Source organism: Crinia signifera, chromosome 2 (genome assembly GCF_055691185.1).
Source record: "Crinia signifera chromosome 2, ASM5569118v1, whole genome shotgun sequence".
NCBI classification, from domain to species: domain Eukaryota; kingdom Metazoa; phylum Chordata; class Amphibia; order Anura; family Myobatrachidae; genus Crinia; species Crinia signifera.
In genome coordinates, this window is record NC_139218.1 from 27,671,131 (window position 1) to 27,691,001 (window position 19,871).

Below are 19,871 nucleotides of genomic sequence, written 5' to 3' on the forward strand. Positions count from 1 at the left end.
AGACTTTTTGAAGATATTTTTTTTTCTCTCCCGAACTCAGTCTAACAGAGAAACGTTCTTGTTTGTATTACAAGTAACTGACGTTTCCCTCAATAAAGCAGCAAGGACATGCAGCGGCTTCAGCTGCTATATTTAGCTCCGTAAGTGGTGAATCGGTTTTATCTCTTGTTGTCAAAGAAACCCGGAGTGTATTGTTAGCACATTACCATGGCACCCTACTTGTTCCGCTGCTTGCTAGGACTACAGGCTTACTTACCGCATGCATGGCGGCACTGGCGGTGTAATGGTTAGCAGTGCTGCCTCACAGCGCTGAGGTCATGGGTTCCATTCCCACCATGGTCCTAACTGTGCGGAGTTTGTATATTCTCCCCGTGCTTGCGTGGCTTTCCTCCGGGTACTCCGGTTTCCTTCCACAATCCAAAAATATACTGGTAGGCTAATTGGCATCTAAGAAAATGAGCCCTAGTGTGCGTGTACATGTGGTAGGGAATATAGATTGTAAGCTCCACTGGGGCAGGGACTGATGTGAATGTTCAAATATTCTCTGTACAGCGCTGCGGTATATGTGCATGCTATATAAGAAACAGGTAATAACAAATAATAGTGCTGGACCTAGGGATGGCCATCGACCATCGATGATTTGAAATCATCAATGGTTTATGGCCGATGTTGAATACTTTTGCCATCGATGTGGGAGAACCAGATGGTTTCCCTACATCAGTGTTTTTCAACCACTGTGCCGTGGCACACTAGTGTGCCTTGAGCTGTTCTCAAGTGTGCCCCCAGATCTAGAGATGCCCAAACCAGTTTACAGCCACCACCAGTTCAACTGTTATTTACTGGTCTCTTCTTTACATGTAAAGGGCCAATGTATTTTATTTTTGTTGCCTGTGGGGACCAGTGTGATTGTTTTTTATATGGAGGCCGATAGGTTTGTGTTTTTTTTTTCCCTGTGGGGGCCAATGTGTTTTGCCCTTTGGGGATCTCATGGTGTGCCTTGGGAATTTAAAAATCTTATTTAGTGTGCCGCAAGGTAAAAAGGTTGAAAATCACTGCCCTACATCAATGGCAAAGGAGAACCGATGTTTCCTGATTTTTTTATTTTTCAAGGTGGCGGGACACAGGGCATAGCTCCGCCCCCGACACCCGTAAGTCCCGCCCTCGAGTTCTGATTGGCCCACGGGCCATTCAGTCAAATATAACGGATGACCATCGATAGCTAAAACTTTTGATAGTTATCCATCAAATACTTTTTCCACTATCGCTGGGTGCAGAATTGCCATCAATGGCAACCATTGATGAAGTCTGCACGATGGCCATCCCTAGCTGGACCCCTCTCCTATACCAGAGACCCAGACAGTTATAAAGAAATCACCCCCACCAGGGGTGTATAGGGTCCGGTAACCATCAGTCGCATTATAGGAGATTACACCAGCCCTATGGAGATTCAGAATCCCCATCTGGACAAGGAGTTAATGGCGCAAGCCGGGGTCCAGACATGGTGCGTGTAGGAGTCCACTCGCACTGTTGGGTGGTATGGTTATGTAGTACCCTAAGGTTATGAATGATAAGAGTAAGCAATGACTACTTTCTCAGCCTCTACCCTGTGTTAAAAGCAATCTAATATTCCAAGTATTCACAAAAATGTAGACTATCTGTATTTCTCCAATAACTCTTACATGAAACAGTAAAATGCTTTACATTTTTTTCCAGTGCATCTTCAATCTCAATCTATGCACAGATCACAAACGAATAATCTCTTCAACAAGAATGTTTCAGAAACTTTTGATTCCATCAACCTTGAGCATTTCCTGTAGCATTTCTTTCAACATCTAGGGTTATGTAATCGGCAACTTGCAAACACTGGCAATGGTGGCTCCTACCTTTCTGTAGGAGAGGGGCTGCCGCTGGCCACAACCCACTCCCTGCCGCAGTCCAGGGACCCAGCGCCTGTAAAATGCAGGGACAAGCGACTGGCCCGCCGCATTCCCAGTATTTGCAAGGGTACTGTGCATGCCCCTGGCTTTTATGAGCTGCATTGACTGCAGCCCATAAAAGCCGGCTAGGGCTGCATGGTGAGGCAGAGTGCGGCTTCTTATAGGAAGCCAGCTCTTTGCTTATCGCAGCCTAGACTGGCAGTCCCGGAGGGAGGAGCCACCACCCAATGGGACTCAACTTGAGTCCCATTGGGTGGTGGCTCCTCCCTAGTGGTGGTGACTGGCAGGGTAGGACTAATAGGAAGTCACTGCCTATCACAGTGAAGCCAGTGCAGTGTAAGGCAGAGTAAGGTAGCGGATTTTAACAGGGGAGGGGGCTGCAGCTCATAGGTAAAAACCAGTCTGTACGATGTGAAATAATTAAAAAGGCAAGACCAATTTGGTTTAGCCCCTTAAATGATTGCCCCTTTAAAACAATGAGGGGACTAATTTGATACACTGATACATGTAAGATGAATACCTGGGCCTGGGTCAGATGGAGGGGCCCGGGTGCCAATCCCCCCTCCCCTGTTACAGGAAGCCAGGCAGTGGAGAGAGAGATGACAGGTTGCCGCCGCAGCGCAGCCTCTCTCCCCAGCTCAGCACACACTGCTCAGTGCTGAGCTGGGGCGAAAGAGGCACCTTAGGAGGTTCGGTCATTAGTTCTCACTGCCAAGCCTTAGCTGTAGCATGATTGAAATGCTAGAGTGTTTGGGGGGCGGCAACTGGGTCTGTTTAAAAAAATGGGGGCGTCTCCCATTTTGCAGGCGTGCTGGGTCCTAGGTCTTTATCTTCAGACCCGGCTGACATGATCCAAAGCTCACCCTGAGTAAGCTGCGGCTTACACAGCCTGCCGAGTTCTGTGACCTTAGTGAGTTGCGACTGATGGTTGCTATGGTGACTGGATGCTGCATCCTTGGATCTTGCAGGTGCATGCAGGAGCTGTCTATCTCCTACAGACCACCACTGCTACATGTGAATATTATTTGTACGGTACAGAACGCGATCAGACCCCCTCCCAGACAACTGGGTGTGGATCATTAGGCCGACAGTAATTAGTTCAACAGTCAAAAGGTTGACCACTGCTCCCTGCCTGGTCCGCCAGCCCGCTGTTGCCACCGGCTTGTGCTGCTATACCCGCCGCCGACTTGCACCGATATAGCCGCCGCCTTGCCCCGCTACAGCCGCCGTCGCCTTCCACCGCCGTAGTCCTTGTTCCAGGGAACAGAGGAGACAGGCGCTAGAAGTAATTTTTGACCTCTAGCATCTGACAGGGAGCACCGCGCTAAGCGTTCCCGGCATTTCCGGGTAGCACTGCAGCGCTGTGTTCTCTGTCAGATGCGAAGTCAAATATGACTTCTAGCATGGTGTGGGGGAAGAATGGACGGACTCCTTAAACCAGCAGGGGGATGATGGAGCTGAGCTCCGAAAACTGCAGCAGCCAGCAGCCAGGGGCGGGCTGGGCCGGGGGGCAGGGTGCCATCTGCCCCCCAGGCCGCTCTGGCAGGTGTGCAGGTCTGGCAGGTGTGCTGCGGGCCGCGCCGCCGTGTCCGAGGCCGCATTGCCGTTTTTTTTTGTGGTTTTTTAAATGATGTCTGCGGCCACAGGAACATGGCCGCCGGCCTCCACGGCTACGTGGAGGAGGGCCCCGGCAGCCTGTTCCCTCTTATCCCCGGCGGCAGTGGCAGACGCTGGGTGCGGTGGGGACGTCATGACGTTGACGCCTCCCACCCACGCGTCTGCACTCTGCAGAGACTGGAGGAAGGCTGGGGCCGCAGAACAAGTCGTGGGGGCCGCTTCAGGAGGCCGCGGAGAGGGGAACTGAAATTTGTGGAGCCGCAGCAGGACAGGAGGAGCCTGAAGGATAAAACACAGTAGTAAGTTAACATCTAAAACGACATATCTGCTGTGCTGTTTCATGTATATTAATAATAATGCAATGACACCACAGGCTGCTCCACCTGTATAATAATTTGTGTCATGGCATAACTATTAATAATAGTAATGCCATGACACAAATTATTATACAGGGGGAGCAGCCTGTGGTGTCATGGCATTACTTTTATATTATACAGGGGGAGCAGCCTGTGGTGTCATTATTATTGTACAGGGGGAGCAGCCTGTGGTGTCATGGCATTATGCCATGACACCACAGGCTGCTCCCTCTGCATAATAATAATGCCATGACACCACAGGCTGCTCCCCCTGTATAATATAAAAGTAATGCCATGACACCACAGGCTGCTCCCTCTCTATAATAATAATGCAATTACACCACAGGCTGATCCCCCTGTATAATAATTTGTGTCATGGCATTACAATTGTTATATTATACAGCGGGAGCAGCCTGTGGTGTCTTTGCATTATTATTATACAGCGGGAGCAGCCTGTGGTGTCATTGCATTATTATTATACAGCGGGAGCAGCCTGTGGTGTCTTTGCATTATTATTATACAGCGGGAGCAGCCTGTGGTGTCATTGCATTATTATTATACAGAGGGAGCAGCCAGTGGTGTCATTGCATTATTATTATACAGCGGGAGCAGCCTGTGGTGTCATGGCATTATGCCATGACACCACAGGCTGCTCCCTCTGTATAATAATAACGCCATGACACCACAGGCTGCTCCCCCTGTATAATATAAAAGTAATGCCATGACACCACAGGCTGCTCCCTCTGTATAATAATAATGCAATGACACCACAGGCTGATCTCCCTGTATAATAATTTGTGTCATGGTATTACTATTATTATATTATACAGCGGGAGCAGCCTGTGGTGTCATTGCATTATTATTATACAGAGGGAGCAGCCAGTGGTGTCATGGCATTACTTTTATATTAAACAGGGGGAGCAACATGTGGTGTCATAATTATTATTGTACAGGGGGAGCAGCCTGTGGTGTCATGGCATTATGCCATGACACCACAGGCTGCTCCCTCTGTATAATAATAATGGCATGACACCACAGGCTGCTCCCCCTGTATAATATAAAAGTAATGCCATGGCACCACAGGCTGCTCCCCCTGTATAATAATTTGTGTCATGGCATTACTATTGTTATATTACAGTATACAGCGGGAGCAGCCTGTGGTATCATTGCATTATTATTATACAGCGGGAGCAGCATGTGGTGTCATTGCATTATTATTATACAGAGGGAGCAGCCTGTGGTGTCATGACATTACTTTTATATTATACAGCGGGAGGAACCTGTGGTGTCATAATTATTATTGTACAGGGGGAGCAGCCTGTGGTGTCATGGCATTATGCCATGACACCACAGGCTGCTCCCTCTGTATAATAATAATGGCATGACACCACAGGCTGCTCCCTCTGTATAATAATAATGCCATGACAGCACAGGCTGCTCCCCCTGTATAATATAAAAGTAATGCCATGGCACCACAGGCTGCTCCCTCTGTATAATAATAATGCAATGACACCACAGGCTGCTCCCCCTGTATAATAATTTGTGTCATGGTATTACTATTATTATATTATACAGCGGGAGCTGCCTGTGGTGTCATTGCATGTGAGGAAACGATCTGCGAACTTTCTTTAGCATTTGTATCCAGCCCCACACCCAATAACAAAATTTAGGATCCCAACAGGGAAATTAAATATTGGATAATTAAATGTAATTATTTATTTACTGAAGACAGCAGTGTTAATTTAACTTGGTAATACCAGATGGATGACAAGTATTTATAAAAAAAAAGTATAGTCTCTGTTCCTCTACAACAGGGAAAGACACCATCTGCTCGCCGGCACATTTTGTTGCTTGGCTCAAGGAAGAAGTTAACACAGTAGTAACCAAACTTAGCGCAGAATACCGGTAGCAGTGGGGACCAGGAGGGCCATAACTAGGGTGGGACATGCGCCACCCCACAGGGCACCACAAGGCAGGGGGCGCTGTTCTGCGACACCTGTCAATTTTCCTGTTTTAATCAATCTCACTTGCAGCTTTGTTCTCTTGAATCCCTGGCATCCAATAGCTGCCCCATCTGCCTCTCGCATCTCTAAACACCTTCAATCACACATTACTCACATAGGGGCAGATTTATTAAGCTTGGAGAAGAGATAAACTGGAGATAAAGCGGAGAAAAGGTAAAAGGAGATAAAGCACAGCCAATCAGCTGTGTTTGAAAAAGACAGTTGGGAGTTGATTGGCTGGTGCTTTATCTCCTTTTACCTTTTCTCCACTTTATCTCCAGTTTATCTCTTTTCCAAGATTAATAAATCTGCCCCATAGATTTGTTACACAGAAGCAAATAGCTACATGAGTAATTGGTCGGACTGCAATAAGAAAGGACATGGGTTTGAATTCCTTGTGGAGTATCTGTCCAGTTAGACATAGGACCTAGTATGAGTGAGTTTCGTATAGAGACGCTGAGTTGCTCACATTGGAGACTATACTCAGACTGATGAGCTGCACATAGCAAAGGACTGGTGAAAGTCTCAATGATTGTGGCATCTAAAGACGCACAAAGCATGACTGCAGCATCTGTGGACACTTGATGCACATATATACACAAGGAAAGGGTATAGTATAAAGTTGCAGGCACAAAAGACCGAAGGCAGGGCCGGTGCAAGGCACCGGAGCGCCCCAGGCGAGTCGGGTGGGAGTGCCCCGGTGCCCGGGGGTGGTACCTGTATTGCCCGTCCCTGCAGTGCTGGAGCGGGCAGGGGTGTCCTGCGGCGCTGTCACTGTGATAAAGCTGCTGCTGTCGGCGTCGGCGTCGGGATCCCTGGAGTGTCCGTGCCGCGGGGGTACCTGCGGCGCTTTCCTGTGTATAAAGCTGCTGCTGTCGTCGTCGGCGGGATCCCTGGAGTGTCCGTGCCGCGGGGGTACCTGCGGCGCTGTCCTGTGTACAAAGCTGCTGCTGTCGGTGGCAGCGGGGTCCCTGGAGTGAATAGAGAATAACTAGCGCTATGCGTCGGCATGGGAAGCGCTTCTGATTTTGAAAACACTGAATCTCAGCCAATCAGCGTGCGGCAAGTGTTTTCAAAAGAAGCGCTTCCCGCGTCGCCGCATAGCTAGTTATTCTCTATTCACTCCAGGGACCCCGCCACCGACAGCAGCAGCTTTGTACACAGGACAGCGCCGCAGGTACCCCCGCGGCACGGACACTCCAGGGATCCCGCCGCCGTCGCCGACAGCAGCAGCTTTATACACAGGACAGCGCTGCAGGTACCCCCGCGGCACGGACACCCCGGCCAGCTATATGCACATGGGGGTCAGGTGAGGGGCGAACTGCCGCCCTCCAGGTGCCGGCGCCCTAGGCAAATGCCTAGAGCTGCCTAGTGGTGGCGCCGGCCCTGACCGAAGGAAGGCTGCAACTGAGTCCAACTCAATACCATGCAGAGCTTCTGTAGGCTTCCTGACAACAGCATGTACTGCAGACAAGATGCTGGTGCTCGGCACTGGGGCTGTGGAGACCAGGAGCCAAAGGTTATGCTTCCCCCAGAGGTCAGTTTATAAAAGCTTGGGGGGGGGGGGGGATATCATTCAACATATTTTATAAGGTGGGGGGAAGTGAATCACATATATAGGGCATGCTATAAACCACGCCTCTTTTTATGAGGCCATGCCACGGTTTCGTCGCGTGCAGCGTGTGGGTCCCTACACTGCCACAAGAATAATTAAATCTGGGACGACCCATTAGCACATTTCTAGATTCGCCAGTGTCTGGTGTAGCAAAGAAGCTCTGAGAACAACGAGGAGTGCAGGAAGCTGAAAGACAGAGGAGTCAGCTACACTAATGTGCACAATGGAGTGTGCAGTGAGTGCCTATTGCCTAGTCAGAGAGTACTGCACAGGCAGGATGGTGTACACTGGAATGGAAATCCAGATCTATTGCAGGAGTCAGAGAGCAAGCTACTGACTCAGGAACCAGAGACATTTAAACATGCTTGGGATATTTAAACATGCTTGGGATAATTTAAACATGCTTGGGATAAGCATATTGATATCCTTACAAAAAAATAAGGATCAAATATGGTTTGAGGTAACATGTTTAAAAAAAGGGGCAGACTAGATGGGCCAAGTGGTTCTTATCTGCCGTCAAATTCTATGTTTCTATGTTTCTAAGAGACTTCTTGAGGACAAGTTGTACTGGCAATGAACAGGTGCATGGGAATGGTTTAAATAGGGTGATCTGGACTGTGATTGGATACTGGAATCATGTGAGAACTAAAGCCTCTGCAACGCTGCAATGGTGTCGGCAAGCAGTCGGACAAGATGGCAGGAACACTATAATTTAAGTTGTAACAAGACAAGAGTGGCATCCTGAGATGACTGGCCGGCAGGGACATGCCAGACATTACATCTGCAGTGTGCTTAGAGGTTCTGGGCAGATCCGTGACAATTAATTCCTACACAAGGACAAGGCCAGAGGTGTTGCAGCAAAACCACTGGCAAAACCAATGGATGTAGGACCCAATTCTGGTTGACTCACTAAGCAGCGTAAATGCTCTGCTTAGCGAGCCATCTAGCGCCACCCACCTGGTGAGCGAATACCCACCCTCGCCGCCGTGTGGATTTCCCCGCCACTTTGCGAATGCACGTTCTGCATAAACAGCCATTTGCAGGGGAGTATACTGGCGGTGTGCGAAATCATTTCATGGTCGCCGACTATCGAATAATTTTTTTACACAAATATTTCAGTCTTGAATGACCTATATTTGCGGTGTCCGGGTACGGAACGGGGGACGGACATCATGTGACATCAGCCACCTGCCCCCGGATGCCATCGGCCTGCCTGCGTTCACATGGGGATTCCCAGCGTTTACTTGGGCGCACCTGGTTTTTGTGGGTAAACCCAGGAAATGCTGGGTGTCCCCATGCAAACGCCCCCCTGTCCTTTTCCAACCCACCCCCCTTGTGTGAATGCGTCGAGGACTATGCAAGTCACCAAAGCTGTCCACACAGCGGCCCTACACATCGGTCACCAGTGCGAATACCCCCAGGACCGAGCACACCAGAATCCTGCCCTTAATTCAGACCTGAACGCGAAACAAATTTGTTCTCATAATGAGCAAAACGATGGGCCTGATCACACCTGTCCAGGTCACAGGTCAAAATTCGGCTGCTGGGCAATGATCGATAAAGTGTGCATGCGCATGACCTGTAATGCACGAGTGCCGGCTGCGAACGGGTCCTGCTAGAATTTCTCATTGCAGGCCCTTCGCATAATGATTAATAGGGAGTGGGCATGTGGGGGCTGGAACTGGCGTTGTGTGGGTGTTCCTGCAAAATCGCTGGGAATGTGAGTGAAAATGCAGGCGTCCTTTAGCCTGCGAAGGGTGGGTGTCTGACATTAGCCGCAGGCCGGACGTTCCTGTTTTCATCACAGCGAATAGGCTACATGGCGGCTGTGAGTGAAATACTAATGGGTTTGGACATGGGATGTGCATCCGTACACATCCATTCGCAAAGCGAGCAAATCCATTCACAAAGCGGGATTTCGCGTCTGTGTGTGGGGCAGAGGCTGACGTTATCGCTGGGTGATCGAATTCAGACCTCTGAAAACATTTCTGAATCAGGCACCAAGTGCACTGCAGGTGGGGCAAATATAACATGTGCAGACAGAGAGAAGCCGGCCATACCTCAGGACGACCAGCATCAGATCCGTGTCGCCTCACGTTTTCCCCGACAGCTTTCCAGACACACGATAGATCTTATGTGTGTGATGTCACATAAGATCTATCGTAAAATCTGCAATTCCAAGCATACTGGCCATTAGCAGCACCTTCAGATCTTATGTGCAGCCCATAAGATCTGAGGAACGACCTCACGACCGCAGGTCCGCGCATCGTACAGAAACACCTCATGATGCACACTCAAAACACACACAATGCATCGCACGACCCATCAAAATCGTGCGCCCGGGCCTGATATCATTCTGATGTACGGCCAGCTTTAGATTTGGGTCAGTTACTTTGTTTCTGTGCAGGGTAAATACTGGCTGCTTTATGTTTACACTGCAATTTAGAATTCAGTTTCAACACACCCCACCCAAATCTAACTCTGTGCACATGTTACATCTGTCCCCCCCCCCCCTGCAGTGCAGCATGGTTTTGCCCATATTGAGAACAAATTTGCCTTGTGATCATGTCTAAATTAGGCACCATGAGCCAAATGCAATAAGCTTTAAAAGTGATCAAATGGAAAGTGATAAACAGCCAGCCAATCAGCTCCTACCTGCCATGTCACAGACTGTTTTTGCAAAATGTCAGGCAGGAGCTGATTGGTTGGCTGTTTATTGCTCTCCATTTTATCACTTTTGAAGCTTAGTGCATCTGGCCCCATATGTTTGTCCTGGAGTATCATGCCACATAAAGGCCCTGGGTTTTGGGTCGCAAAAGCAAATTCTCTTTTTAATGGACAAAACCATGAGCACTGGTTCGCGTTGATAGTGGGGGTGGTACAGCCTCAAAAATGCCATTTGGGGGCCATTGAACATGTTTCATACTAATTTCAATACTTTTGGATGCTTTTCTGTTAAAAATCGCATGCGATCGCATGCGATCAAATCGCATGCGATGCAATTGCATGCAATTTTTGGGAAAAAAAATTGCCTAAAAACTGCAAAAATCGTATCAAATCACATGCCACTACATTTGGCATGCGATGGCATGCGATGGGAGCCGTAATAATCCACAAGTACCGAAAAACCCCACCCAAATCTAATTGTCTCTGCACATGTTACATCTGCCCCACCAGCAGTGCAGCATGGTTTTGGCCATTAGAGAGAGAATTTGCTTTTGCGAGTGAACCAGAATCAGACTCAAAGTGTTGCAGCATCCTTGTGGTGCAAAACCTTGTGAATACAGTATGACTATATTACGTTCCAATCTCATGTTTCCATTACACTGCAAAATTACCCTTTTTATGCTTCAATAATAACCTGGGACCGCGTGATCAAGTGCAGCCTTTTCCCAGCCGTAGAAGACATAGCAAAATCCTACATCTTATTTACAAATTACCTGCAAGACCTCGTCTGGAGTGTTTCAGAATTTAAGGTTACATGTCTGAAACACATTAGAAGATTAATTCCCAGCATCTCAGCCACTGCGAACCATTATTACCTGCAGCCCAATATTTTCCAACCACTTACAGTGAACAATCACGCTGCCTTTGCTTTGTCTGCCCATAATGCCTTTATTGTCTCCCGCTGGGCATGATCACGATGTACATATCCCCACTATTTTGTTGTCTCCATCCTGTGTGCCTGTTCCACCGTTGCTAGGCAACAAGAAACCGATGCCTGATCTATACCAGGGCCCCTGCTAACATGCAGGAAATCGTGCAATCTAAGTTGATAATGTGACCGCCTTCAACCAACCAGAGCCATCCAGCATTGTACTGTTGGGTGGATGTGGTTTTCTTATATGTGAAGGAGGCTGGATACAGGGTTGCACATCCACTGATGAAGCTCATCTAGTCACATTGCAAAGACCATGGTTGTGTTAACTACCCTCAGATCCCCCTGCATCAACGAGAACAATGGAAAAGATCAGCTGCAATTGGACTGGAGCGTGGAAGAGGATGATCTGGGCAACAAGTAAAGTTTAATTATATTATTATTTTTTATTAGGATTGTTTTCCTTTTTAAAGCAATTTTGCATCATGCCCCTTTGTCATATATCACATGCAAGAATAATTGCCTGCATCATTGTGTCAGTTGCAATACTTTGTTTTCATATTGGCATCACTGTATTGTTTGTGCTCGTTACTATTGTTCGTGCAGCGTCAGGTGTACGTTGCATGCTCCTTTGTCATATATCACATGCAAGAATATATGCCTGCATCATTGTGTCAGTTGCAATACTTTGTTTTCATATTGGCATCACTGTATTGTTTGTGCACGTTACTATTGTTCGTGCCGCCTCAGGTGTACGTTGCATGCTCCTGGGCTGCCCGATAGATGTCCTGGGGCACAACAATGGCATTTTCTGCTTCGGAGATCACAGATGAATCCATCAGCTTTAAAGTTGCAATGATTTAATGTCCAACATTAAACCATTCCCCCACCCTGTGTGTAATAGGCGCCGTTGCACAAATAGAAGGATGCACAGAATAGACAAAAGAACAGTTAGAGCTTCAGCCTGGTCACAGTAGGACACCACTGGGGTACAGAATATTTGGCTTCTTGGTGCCACGTTGCCAGCTCTGCCAGTAACAGTGACAGCGTGGCATAATTCCAGTTTGTACTGAAGGAGACACTACACCCTATCTTTTAAGACAGTTTTGTATTGTCTCTGATTTCTGTGATTGGCTTCATTCAGAAAGCGATAATTGCCAGCAATTATAATAATAATAACAGCAGAATCCGCACAGAGATGTGAGTTGTGCAGCCGCTGCTGTCATTATGACTGTGCTTGCAGTCAGTATCTCTGTAACAATGGTCCTTTGCATATATTACATCTTTGATATATATTCATTTTCTTTTATTATTTATTTGTTTTCCTGTTTTTGTGTGCAGGGTAAATACTGTCCGCCTTTGCATGCAGCCCGCAAACACTGGACATCTTTATATTTGCAGTCCAATTTTAGAGTTCAGCTAGGAGAAGCACACGCCCCTTCTAGCTATCAGGGGTTTATTTACTAAAATGAGCATTCTCTATCGGATAGGATGTTGCTATGGGCAACAATCAGAATCAACTTCTTATTTATTTAACACCTTCTACAAGATAATAGATAGGATCTGATTGGTTGCCCGTAGAAACAGCCCATCTTCAACTCCCATCTTGGCTAATAAACCCCTTAATCTCTCAGGGGTAAATTTACTAAGATGGGAGTTCTCTTGAAGATGGGATGTTGCCCGTAGCAACCAAATCAGATTCTATTATCTTTTAGAAGGTGCTTAATAAATAAGTAGTAGAACCTGATTGGTTGCTAGGGGCAACATCCCAGCTTCTATAAAACTCCAATCTTAGTAAATGTACCTATCTCTACGTTTTACATCTGCCCCACCTGCAGTGCAGCATGTTTTTGCCGAGGTGCTTTTCTGCTTCGATCCCAGATCTGGATCAGCGCCAGCATGTTCTACCTTAACTGTAGGTCCGGCTAGTAGCACCAATGTATGGCCTCACATTGCACTGAGTTGGGGCTTGCAGAGGTTTTCCCGTGGTGCTGACAGTATCTCACAGCAACTGGCGAAACACGTGTGAGTATAGAATGTGAAATCAGGCACGTGGAACATCCGTGCTGCTGAATGCCTGCAACAGTTGCTAAAGCAACAGGCATCTGAATTATCTGTAATGTGTCAGGGATCTTGTTTAACATCACATGTGAGCAGTTTACAAAGACTGGTCTAAGCAATCCGAGACTGGCGATGGAATTGCTCTTTACATAACATCTAAGGTCGGTACTCCTAACCTAAGGGTGTTACTGCTAGAAGGAGGCACATTACCAGACCCCGGAATAATGACAGGCGGTATTTCATGCCCTACCATCCACTAGGGTGCTGTGGGAGAATAAAATAGTGCGCTGAGCGCAGCGAGGCACTGTGCCCGAAGCATGGTGTGCACCGTGGGCGAAGCATGGTGAGCGCAGCCAACCATGCGAGGGGACGCGGTGCACCGAAATGGAAACATGTCGTCCTTTTGACTGTCAACCTAGCCCATGTCGACCGAATGACATGTCAACCTAAGCCCATGATGACCACCCCATGGGTCGACCTTGGCTCCTGTCGCCCTCAGTGGTCGACCCAATACATGTCATCCTTAGTGCTATTGACCATATGATCCATACTTCTATGTACTAAGCTTTCCAGAGCGATAAAAGTGGACGGAGATAAAGTACTAACCAACTGTCCTTTATCAAACCGTTCCTGTAACTGGACAGTTAGGAGCTGATTGGCTAGTACTTTATCTCCATCCAAATTGATTGATTTTTGCATGCAAGGTAAATATGGCTGCTTTTGCATGTAGCCCCAAATACAGGACAGCTCGATTTTTCTCCAGCCATTTAGACCTGTGTTTGGACACAATCCTCTTTAATCTAATTCTCTCTGCACATTTTACATCTGCCCCACCTGCAGTGCAACCTGGGTCTAGCAAGGTGGAGTTACTGTAGTTACTGGCGTGTTCTGCTTCTCTCTTGTCCCTAGTACAGACAGTACTGTACAGGGAACAATGCAAACATGAAATGAAAGGAGTCTGCTTTCTGCTGCATTGTATAAACTCCTCATATGTTAAGGTACCCAACCTACTAGCAGCCTGTTCTATAAAATACTCACTGATAATGAGCAGAGGGCGAGTGAATAGACCTCCCATTATTTATTAACATGATCCGTGTAATCGCATTAGGGTCTGAACGCTCCTACACGCTGCACTGCTCCAATCTATAGAGAATTAACCAGTGATACACAAGGATAGGTGTTCTCTACTGCACATCGGTCCACAAGATTGCAAAGGTTCTTGGTGGGCTGTATACCTGCCCATTTTCTCCCAAAGCGTTTACTTACAGAAGAGGTCAGTAAGTGGAGCTGCAGAATTAGAATATACGTTTAGGATTTTACTATGGTTACCCAATGGCATTAAGAGCATGTGTCCTTATAGAAGTGAGAAAGGGCGCTCGAGGAACTGTAAAGTGCAGCGTATTATCACACATGGCCACTAGGCTGCGCTAGTGCATGACATAAGACAGTCAGGTGCGCCAAGACTGCAGGCATCGGATACTGCTAAGAACATAATGACAGGGACACAGACAGAAGGAGGAGAAGGATCGTTTCCTCTATGTGCCAGGATGTCTTGGAAATCAATTCAGTGTCATTTTTTTTTTCTTTTCATTTTCTGTGAACTCCAGAATTTCAGACATCTGACGGACGTGTGGAAAAGTAACATCTTGCAGAACGCCTTCTCGTGCCTGCAGCGCACAAAAGAACAATTTCACATCTCTCCCGGAACATAATTGTGCTGCAAATTGATTTTTTTAATATAGATTTGCAAGCAGCAATGACCAAGAAAAGCACTTCCATTAGATGCCCCAGTGACTCCGGGGCCTATTCATTATACTTGAGAGTAGTTGACAAATAATAATTTTCATTGACTTTTAATCAGGTAACGCAAATCCCCAGATTCCCCAATTCATCAAACTCTAAAGAGATATCGCTTTCAGAATCTGATTACGATCAGTCTGGCACCCTGCACCTGTAACATCTTGTGCAGTTGTATTTCCTGCCTGTGGTGTTGCTCTGGTGGTTCTAGAACACTCTGATCTGTAGCCCAGACCAGAGAATGACAGAAGCACCAGAGCATAGAGTGACACCCCCAGGCAGGAAAGAGGAACTGCACAGGTAGTGACAGGTGCAGGGTGCTAACATTACCAATGCTATATTCAGATGGCTTCTGTTCTGCTAGGGTCCTTCCCAGGCCATCGCTGCCACTGCACTCTTTCATGTTCCCAATCGAGTCCACTTGGATGTATGGAAAAGTGCAAAAAAATCTTATGTCGAACTTTTGATGTGTAGACACCATGTAACCTGGCGGCTCCCCAGTGGCTGGATCACATGCGATATAATGTAGGCAGTCCTTTTGCATACCATACATCACATGCGCTCCCAGCAATGACTGCGGGGTCCAATAAATCTGATGATCTCCGGCCTAGATCCAATGCGCACGGGACTGAGTATCGGATCCGGAGGTAAAACACACTCTGCTTTTCATCCGATTTATAGGCACGATGTATCAAAATCATTCAATATCGCAGAAGTGTATCGTACCTCCCAACATTTTGGATTTAGAAAACAGGACACTAAAAAAGGGGGCGTGGTCTATGTTATAGGGGCGTGGCCTCACAGGGATGCCGTTGGATGCTGTGTGCATGCGCACAGTGTCTATTCCATGGTCTACTGCACCGGGCAGGGGGATTCCCAACCCCCACCCCACCGCGGGACACTGCCGACCATGGGTGGGATGCAGGATCATCCCACGAAAAGTGGGACAATTGGGAGGTATGGGCCGCAGCCCAGTTCCCCCTCTTTAGTTGTTGGAGTTGATGTGTAACGATAATTTATTATTCCGTGGACTTGTGAGATCGTATCGTACACACACACACGGGAGCGGCACATTTATCATTGCACTAGATTCTGGTTATATACTACCCATGGCTAAGCCATACACAGACCCTGCAGTAAGGCTCACGTACCCTAGAACACATTGTACCAGAACTCTGACTATTACCATACAGTACAAGCAACAAAATGTTCGCTAGTTCTAAAAGGCCTATTATCTTCTCCCACATTCCCAGGAATTCCCGTCTTTCCTTATCGCTGCTGGATTGTGCAGCGTGTACCCTGTTATTTCAGAGTAGGAAATACATCAGGGGCTGCACTCTTCTCGAAGAACCTTCAGCCCTGTAATTCTCCGTTGTGCTGTATAGAAATGACTGTGATTTGTAAAGGCACACCCGGTAATGCTAACTTACATTTTCCCCACTGCCTCTCAAAGCGCTGCATGTGTACAGCTGTGCTGTATTCATCCGCTGTAAATAAGAAAGGAACCATTCCATGCTGGGTAGCTGAACATAAACACTTCCCCTTTGTATCTGCGGTATTGTACGTTCTGCAGTCTGCTACACTTAGCAGCCTTTCTGTTCTATCCTAAAAGGCTGCAGCAGTGTAAGCCGCGACAAAGGCCTGCCTTCAATAGTTCCTTCGCCGGTAAAGAAGATACAGCGTTAATGACCAAACAGAAGGAGAATGGCTAACCTACGGTTGTTTTCGGGGATTTAACCACAAATATTGAATGATAGATGGGCCCCTATACATCTAGCAAAAAAATGCAGAATTAGCAAATAGAGTTGCTTTCGCCTACTCTCCCAAAATTCAGACGGTGCTCCTGGCTGCCTGGTCACGTCTCCCAGAGGATGCCCACCGCCTCTTACTCCCGCACAGCCTAGCAAGACACCCATGCAAATCCGCCTGTTACCCTGTTCTGTTATAAAATTCGATTTGTGCAGCAATTTTCTGACAGAAAGCGCAACGGTACTTCACAAAGCCGTTGTAGTTTGCACCTCTTGCCACTAGATGGCTGTATAGTTGAAGTATAAAACAGAAGTGGTTTGAAAACCACTGGGTTCTGTTAACAGTGATCTGTATTTGCTGAGAATGATCTGCAAATCACAAAATAATATGTATGGGTGCAGAGAATTTGTGGATTGTGGAATCTTTAAATCGAGGAGGAAAAAAAAATCACAAAATCTATTAATTGATTTTCTTTGTGATTGTTGCTGTAGTATGGGCCCCTTAAGTATCATTTTTTTAAACAGTTTGTTAAGGCCCCCATAAATCAGTGGTGGATTCTCACAATTTCCCATTTCCTGGACAGCCAGTTTGGGAGTCAGTAATAATGAACATATTTAAAAATCCCCAAATGAAAATGGCCGGGAATCAGTAAATCGAACATTTTTAACATGCTAAATTTCCCTGATCCCCCGATGGATAGGATTCTGTACTGTCCCTTTAAACTGGGGCACTAATGAATTACACAGCTTCTGTGGCTGGTTGTCTTCAAGCCTGTATTTCGCATGGTTTTAATCAGCCACAGAACCTCTGTAATTGGGTCCCCCCTCCCGGCCCCCCAGAAAGGTGGCCAACCCTCCGGTTTCCGCCACACCCACCCACTCACCCTCGTCCTGTTGTTTAAATACTGCAATTTGCGGCTTTTCGGGAGAGGCGGAGCTAAAATGTCATAATTTTAGCCCCACCCCCTCACCGGAGACCCGCGAATCCCGGTATTTGCAGGACTGAGGGCGGGGCTTAATAACTCCGATATCAGTTCTGCTGACAGTGTCCTCTTCAGGCTTCTTCCGGATAAGAGACTGTAAAAGTAGGCAACCCGGAATAAGCCCCCAAATCTCTCTTTACTTTATCTCTCTCCAACCTTTAATAAATACCCCCTAAATATTATTTATTACACAAGACACACAAGTAATCCCTGCACTCCTGAAAAAAAAAAAGGGTCAGTATAGATATATACCTTAACATAACAGACACCACATGATAGTATACAGTATACATGATAGTATACAGTACCTTAGCTGGGAATTCTCATTAGAGTCTTCATCCTCTTACAAATGTCTGTGTTGTAACAGCTGGTAACACTCAGTAATGATCCTGCCATTGGACGGAGAATCAAATTACTCTCTTCTACCACAGGTTATGGTTTGTTTCCTGAAATGAGCTTCTAAATGTAATTAAGATCTGTTCTCTTTCCACTTTTAGAAACTGACAAACAAACTTAAATTAAGAACTCATCCAGATTCAGTAGTTTATTATTTCTCGTACACAGGTAATTAAAGAGTAATCTGTCACAAGCAAGAGAATTGGAATTCTATCTGACACACAGCTTCGCCGGAAAAGCTGTTGTAATTTAATTTCTACCTAGAGAGTAATCTGTAGTTGGTAACATTACAAAGAGAAGATGGTTATCGGCTGAAAGCCAACCCAGCGTGTTCTACATACTGCAAATGCACGTACAGTAGTTCATTGTGTTATCCTGTCTGCAGAAAGCAAATATCATTGTTTCCTACGGTTACACAAAATTCTGCCTCCTTCCCAATGCTTCACTATAGTCGCTTAGTATACAGCGTGGGGTTGATGGATGAGGAGTGTGGGGCTGAGGGATGCGTCTTACTGCAGAGCGTGGGGCAGAGGGATGCGTCTTAAGGTGCCAATGGCATAGGCTGACGTGCATTACATTAGGCTGTGTTAAAGTGCCCATACGTTTAGTCTGACCCAATTCTCCTGTGAGACGTCCGGCAGCTTCCCGGGAGGCTCACATATGATTTGGCCAATTAGCTCTCAACTGTGTATATACAGGCTTGATTTGAAAAATGACAAGTAGGAGCTGATTGGCTAGAGATAAAGTACAAGCCACGTTATCACTTCACCAAGCTTAATAAGTCTGCCCCTTGATGTGCCATTTTTTACGTGATAAATCGCATGCGATTTATCACATGTAACGGGAAGCTGCAGTAGGCGATGAGAAGTGGGGCGGGTGGCAGGTGCTGAGCTGCAGCGGGCGGTGAGGATCAGTGGGGCGGGTGGCAGGTGCTGAGCAGCAGCAGGCGATGAGGAGCAGTGGGTCAGGCGGCAGGTGCTGAGCTGCAGCGGGCGGTTAGGAGCAGTGGGGCGGGTGGCAGGTGCTGAGCAGCGGGCGGCGATCAGCGGGGTGGGCACGCTGGGTATTTTAAAAAAAAGTGTCAAATGACTGGCCGCTGGCCCATTAACGGCCCCACCCCCCTGCTCTCAATGTACTGGCTGCCCTCTCCCGGAAGGGGGTAGCCAGAAAGAAGCGACCCTAGGCTAAATATGTATTTAGGAATCACTGTCTGACCATCTGATTGCTTTGCTATACAGTATGTCAGAGACTTTTCCAGCGAGCACCAGCTACACAGGATAATGTGCACCACATGGGTATACCGGTTGGGGCAGCGGCTGCTATGGGGCCCACCAGTTAAATGGCCCAGAGTAGAATAACACAGGGTCTGTGGTTAGCAGCATTAATGCATTGACACACAACTGTTATCACACACAAATGCTCACTGCAAAAGACACTGCAAACAAAACGCATTACTGTATGTGCAACATGTCTCTACAAGATACAAAATCCGTACATCCAACTTGTTATTCTCTCCTACACCACACGCACCTTTGTCTGTACTAAATTCTTACAGATATACGTAGAAGAAAATGTGACCTTTCCACAGGACCATAAGGCTGCAAGCACAACACTTTTAGTATGAGAGGGATAGAAAGTGCCATTTATAAATGTCTACCAAAATGATTTGCTAGGTTCCCGGCGTATCTTGCGGTGTACGCCTTATTCCTCGTGCTTGAAAGCAGCACCGGAAAATCAATCTGCAGCTAGCAGCAAATGCA

General features: G+C 47.1%; 1 protein-coding gene across 1 annotated transcript in view; it reads left to right on the forward strand.

The window, feature by feature from the left end:
• Positions 1-11,334: 11,334 nt before the first annotated feature.
• The window catches only part of HUNK (hormonally up-regulated Neu-associated kinase), a 53,389-nt gene continuing 44,852 nt past the window's right edge, over positions 11,335-19,871 (forward strand). The window contains exon 1 of the mRNA XM_083171853.1: positions 11,335-11,546. Coding sequence (XP_083027979.1) covers positions 11,443-11,546 — 104 coding nt within the window. The 5' untranslated portion in view covers positions 11,335-11,442. The remainder of the gene's footprint in view (positions 11,547-19,871) is intronic.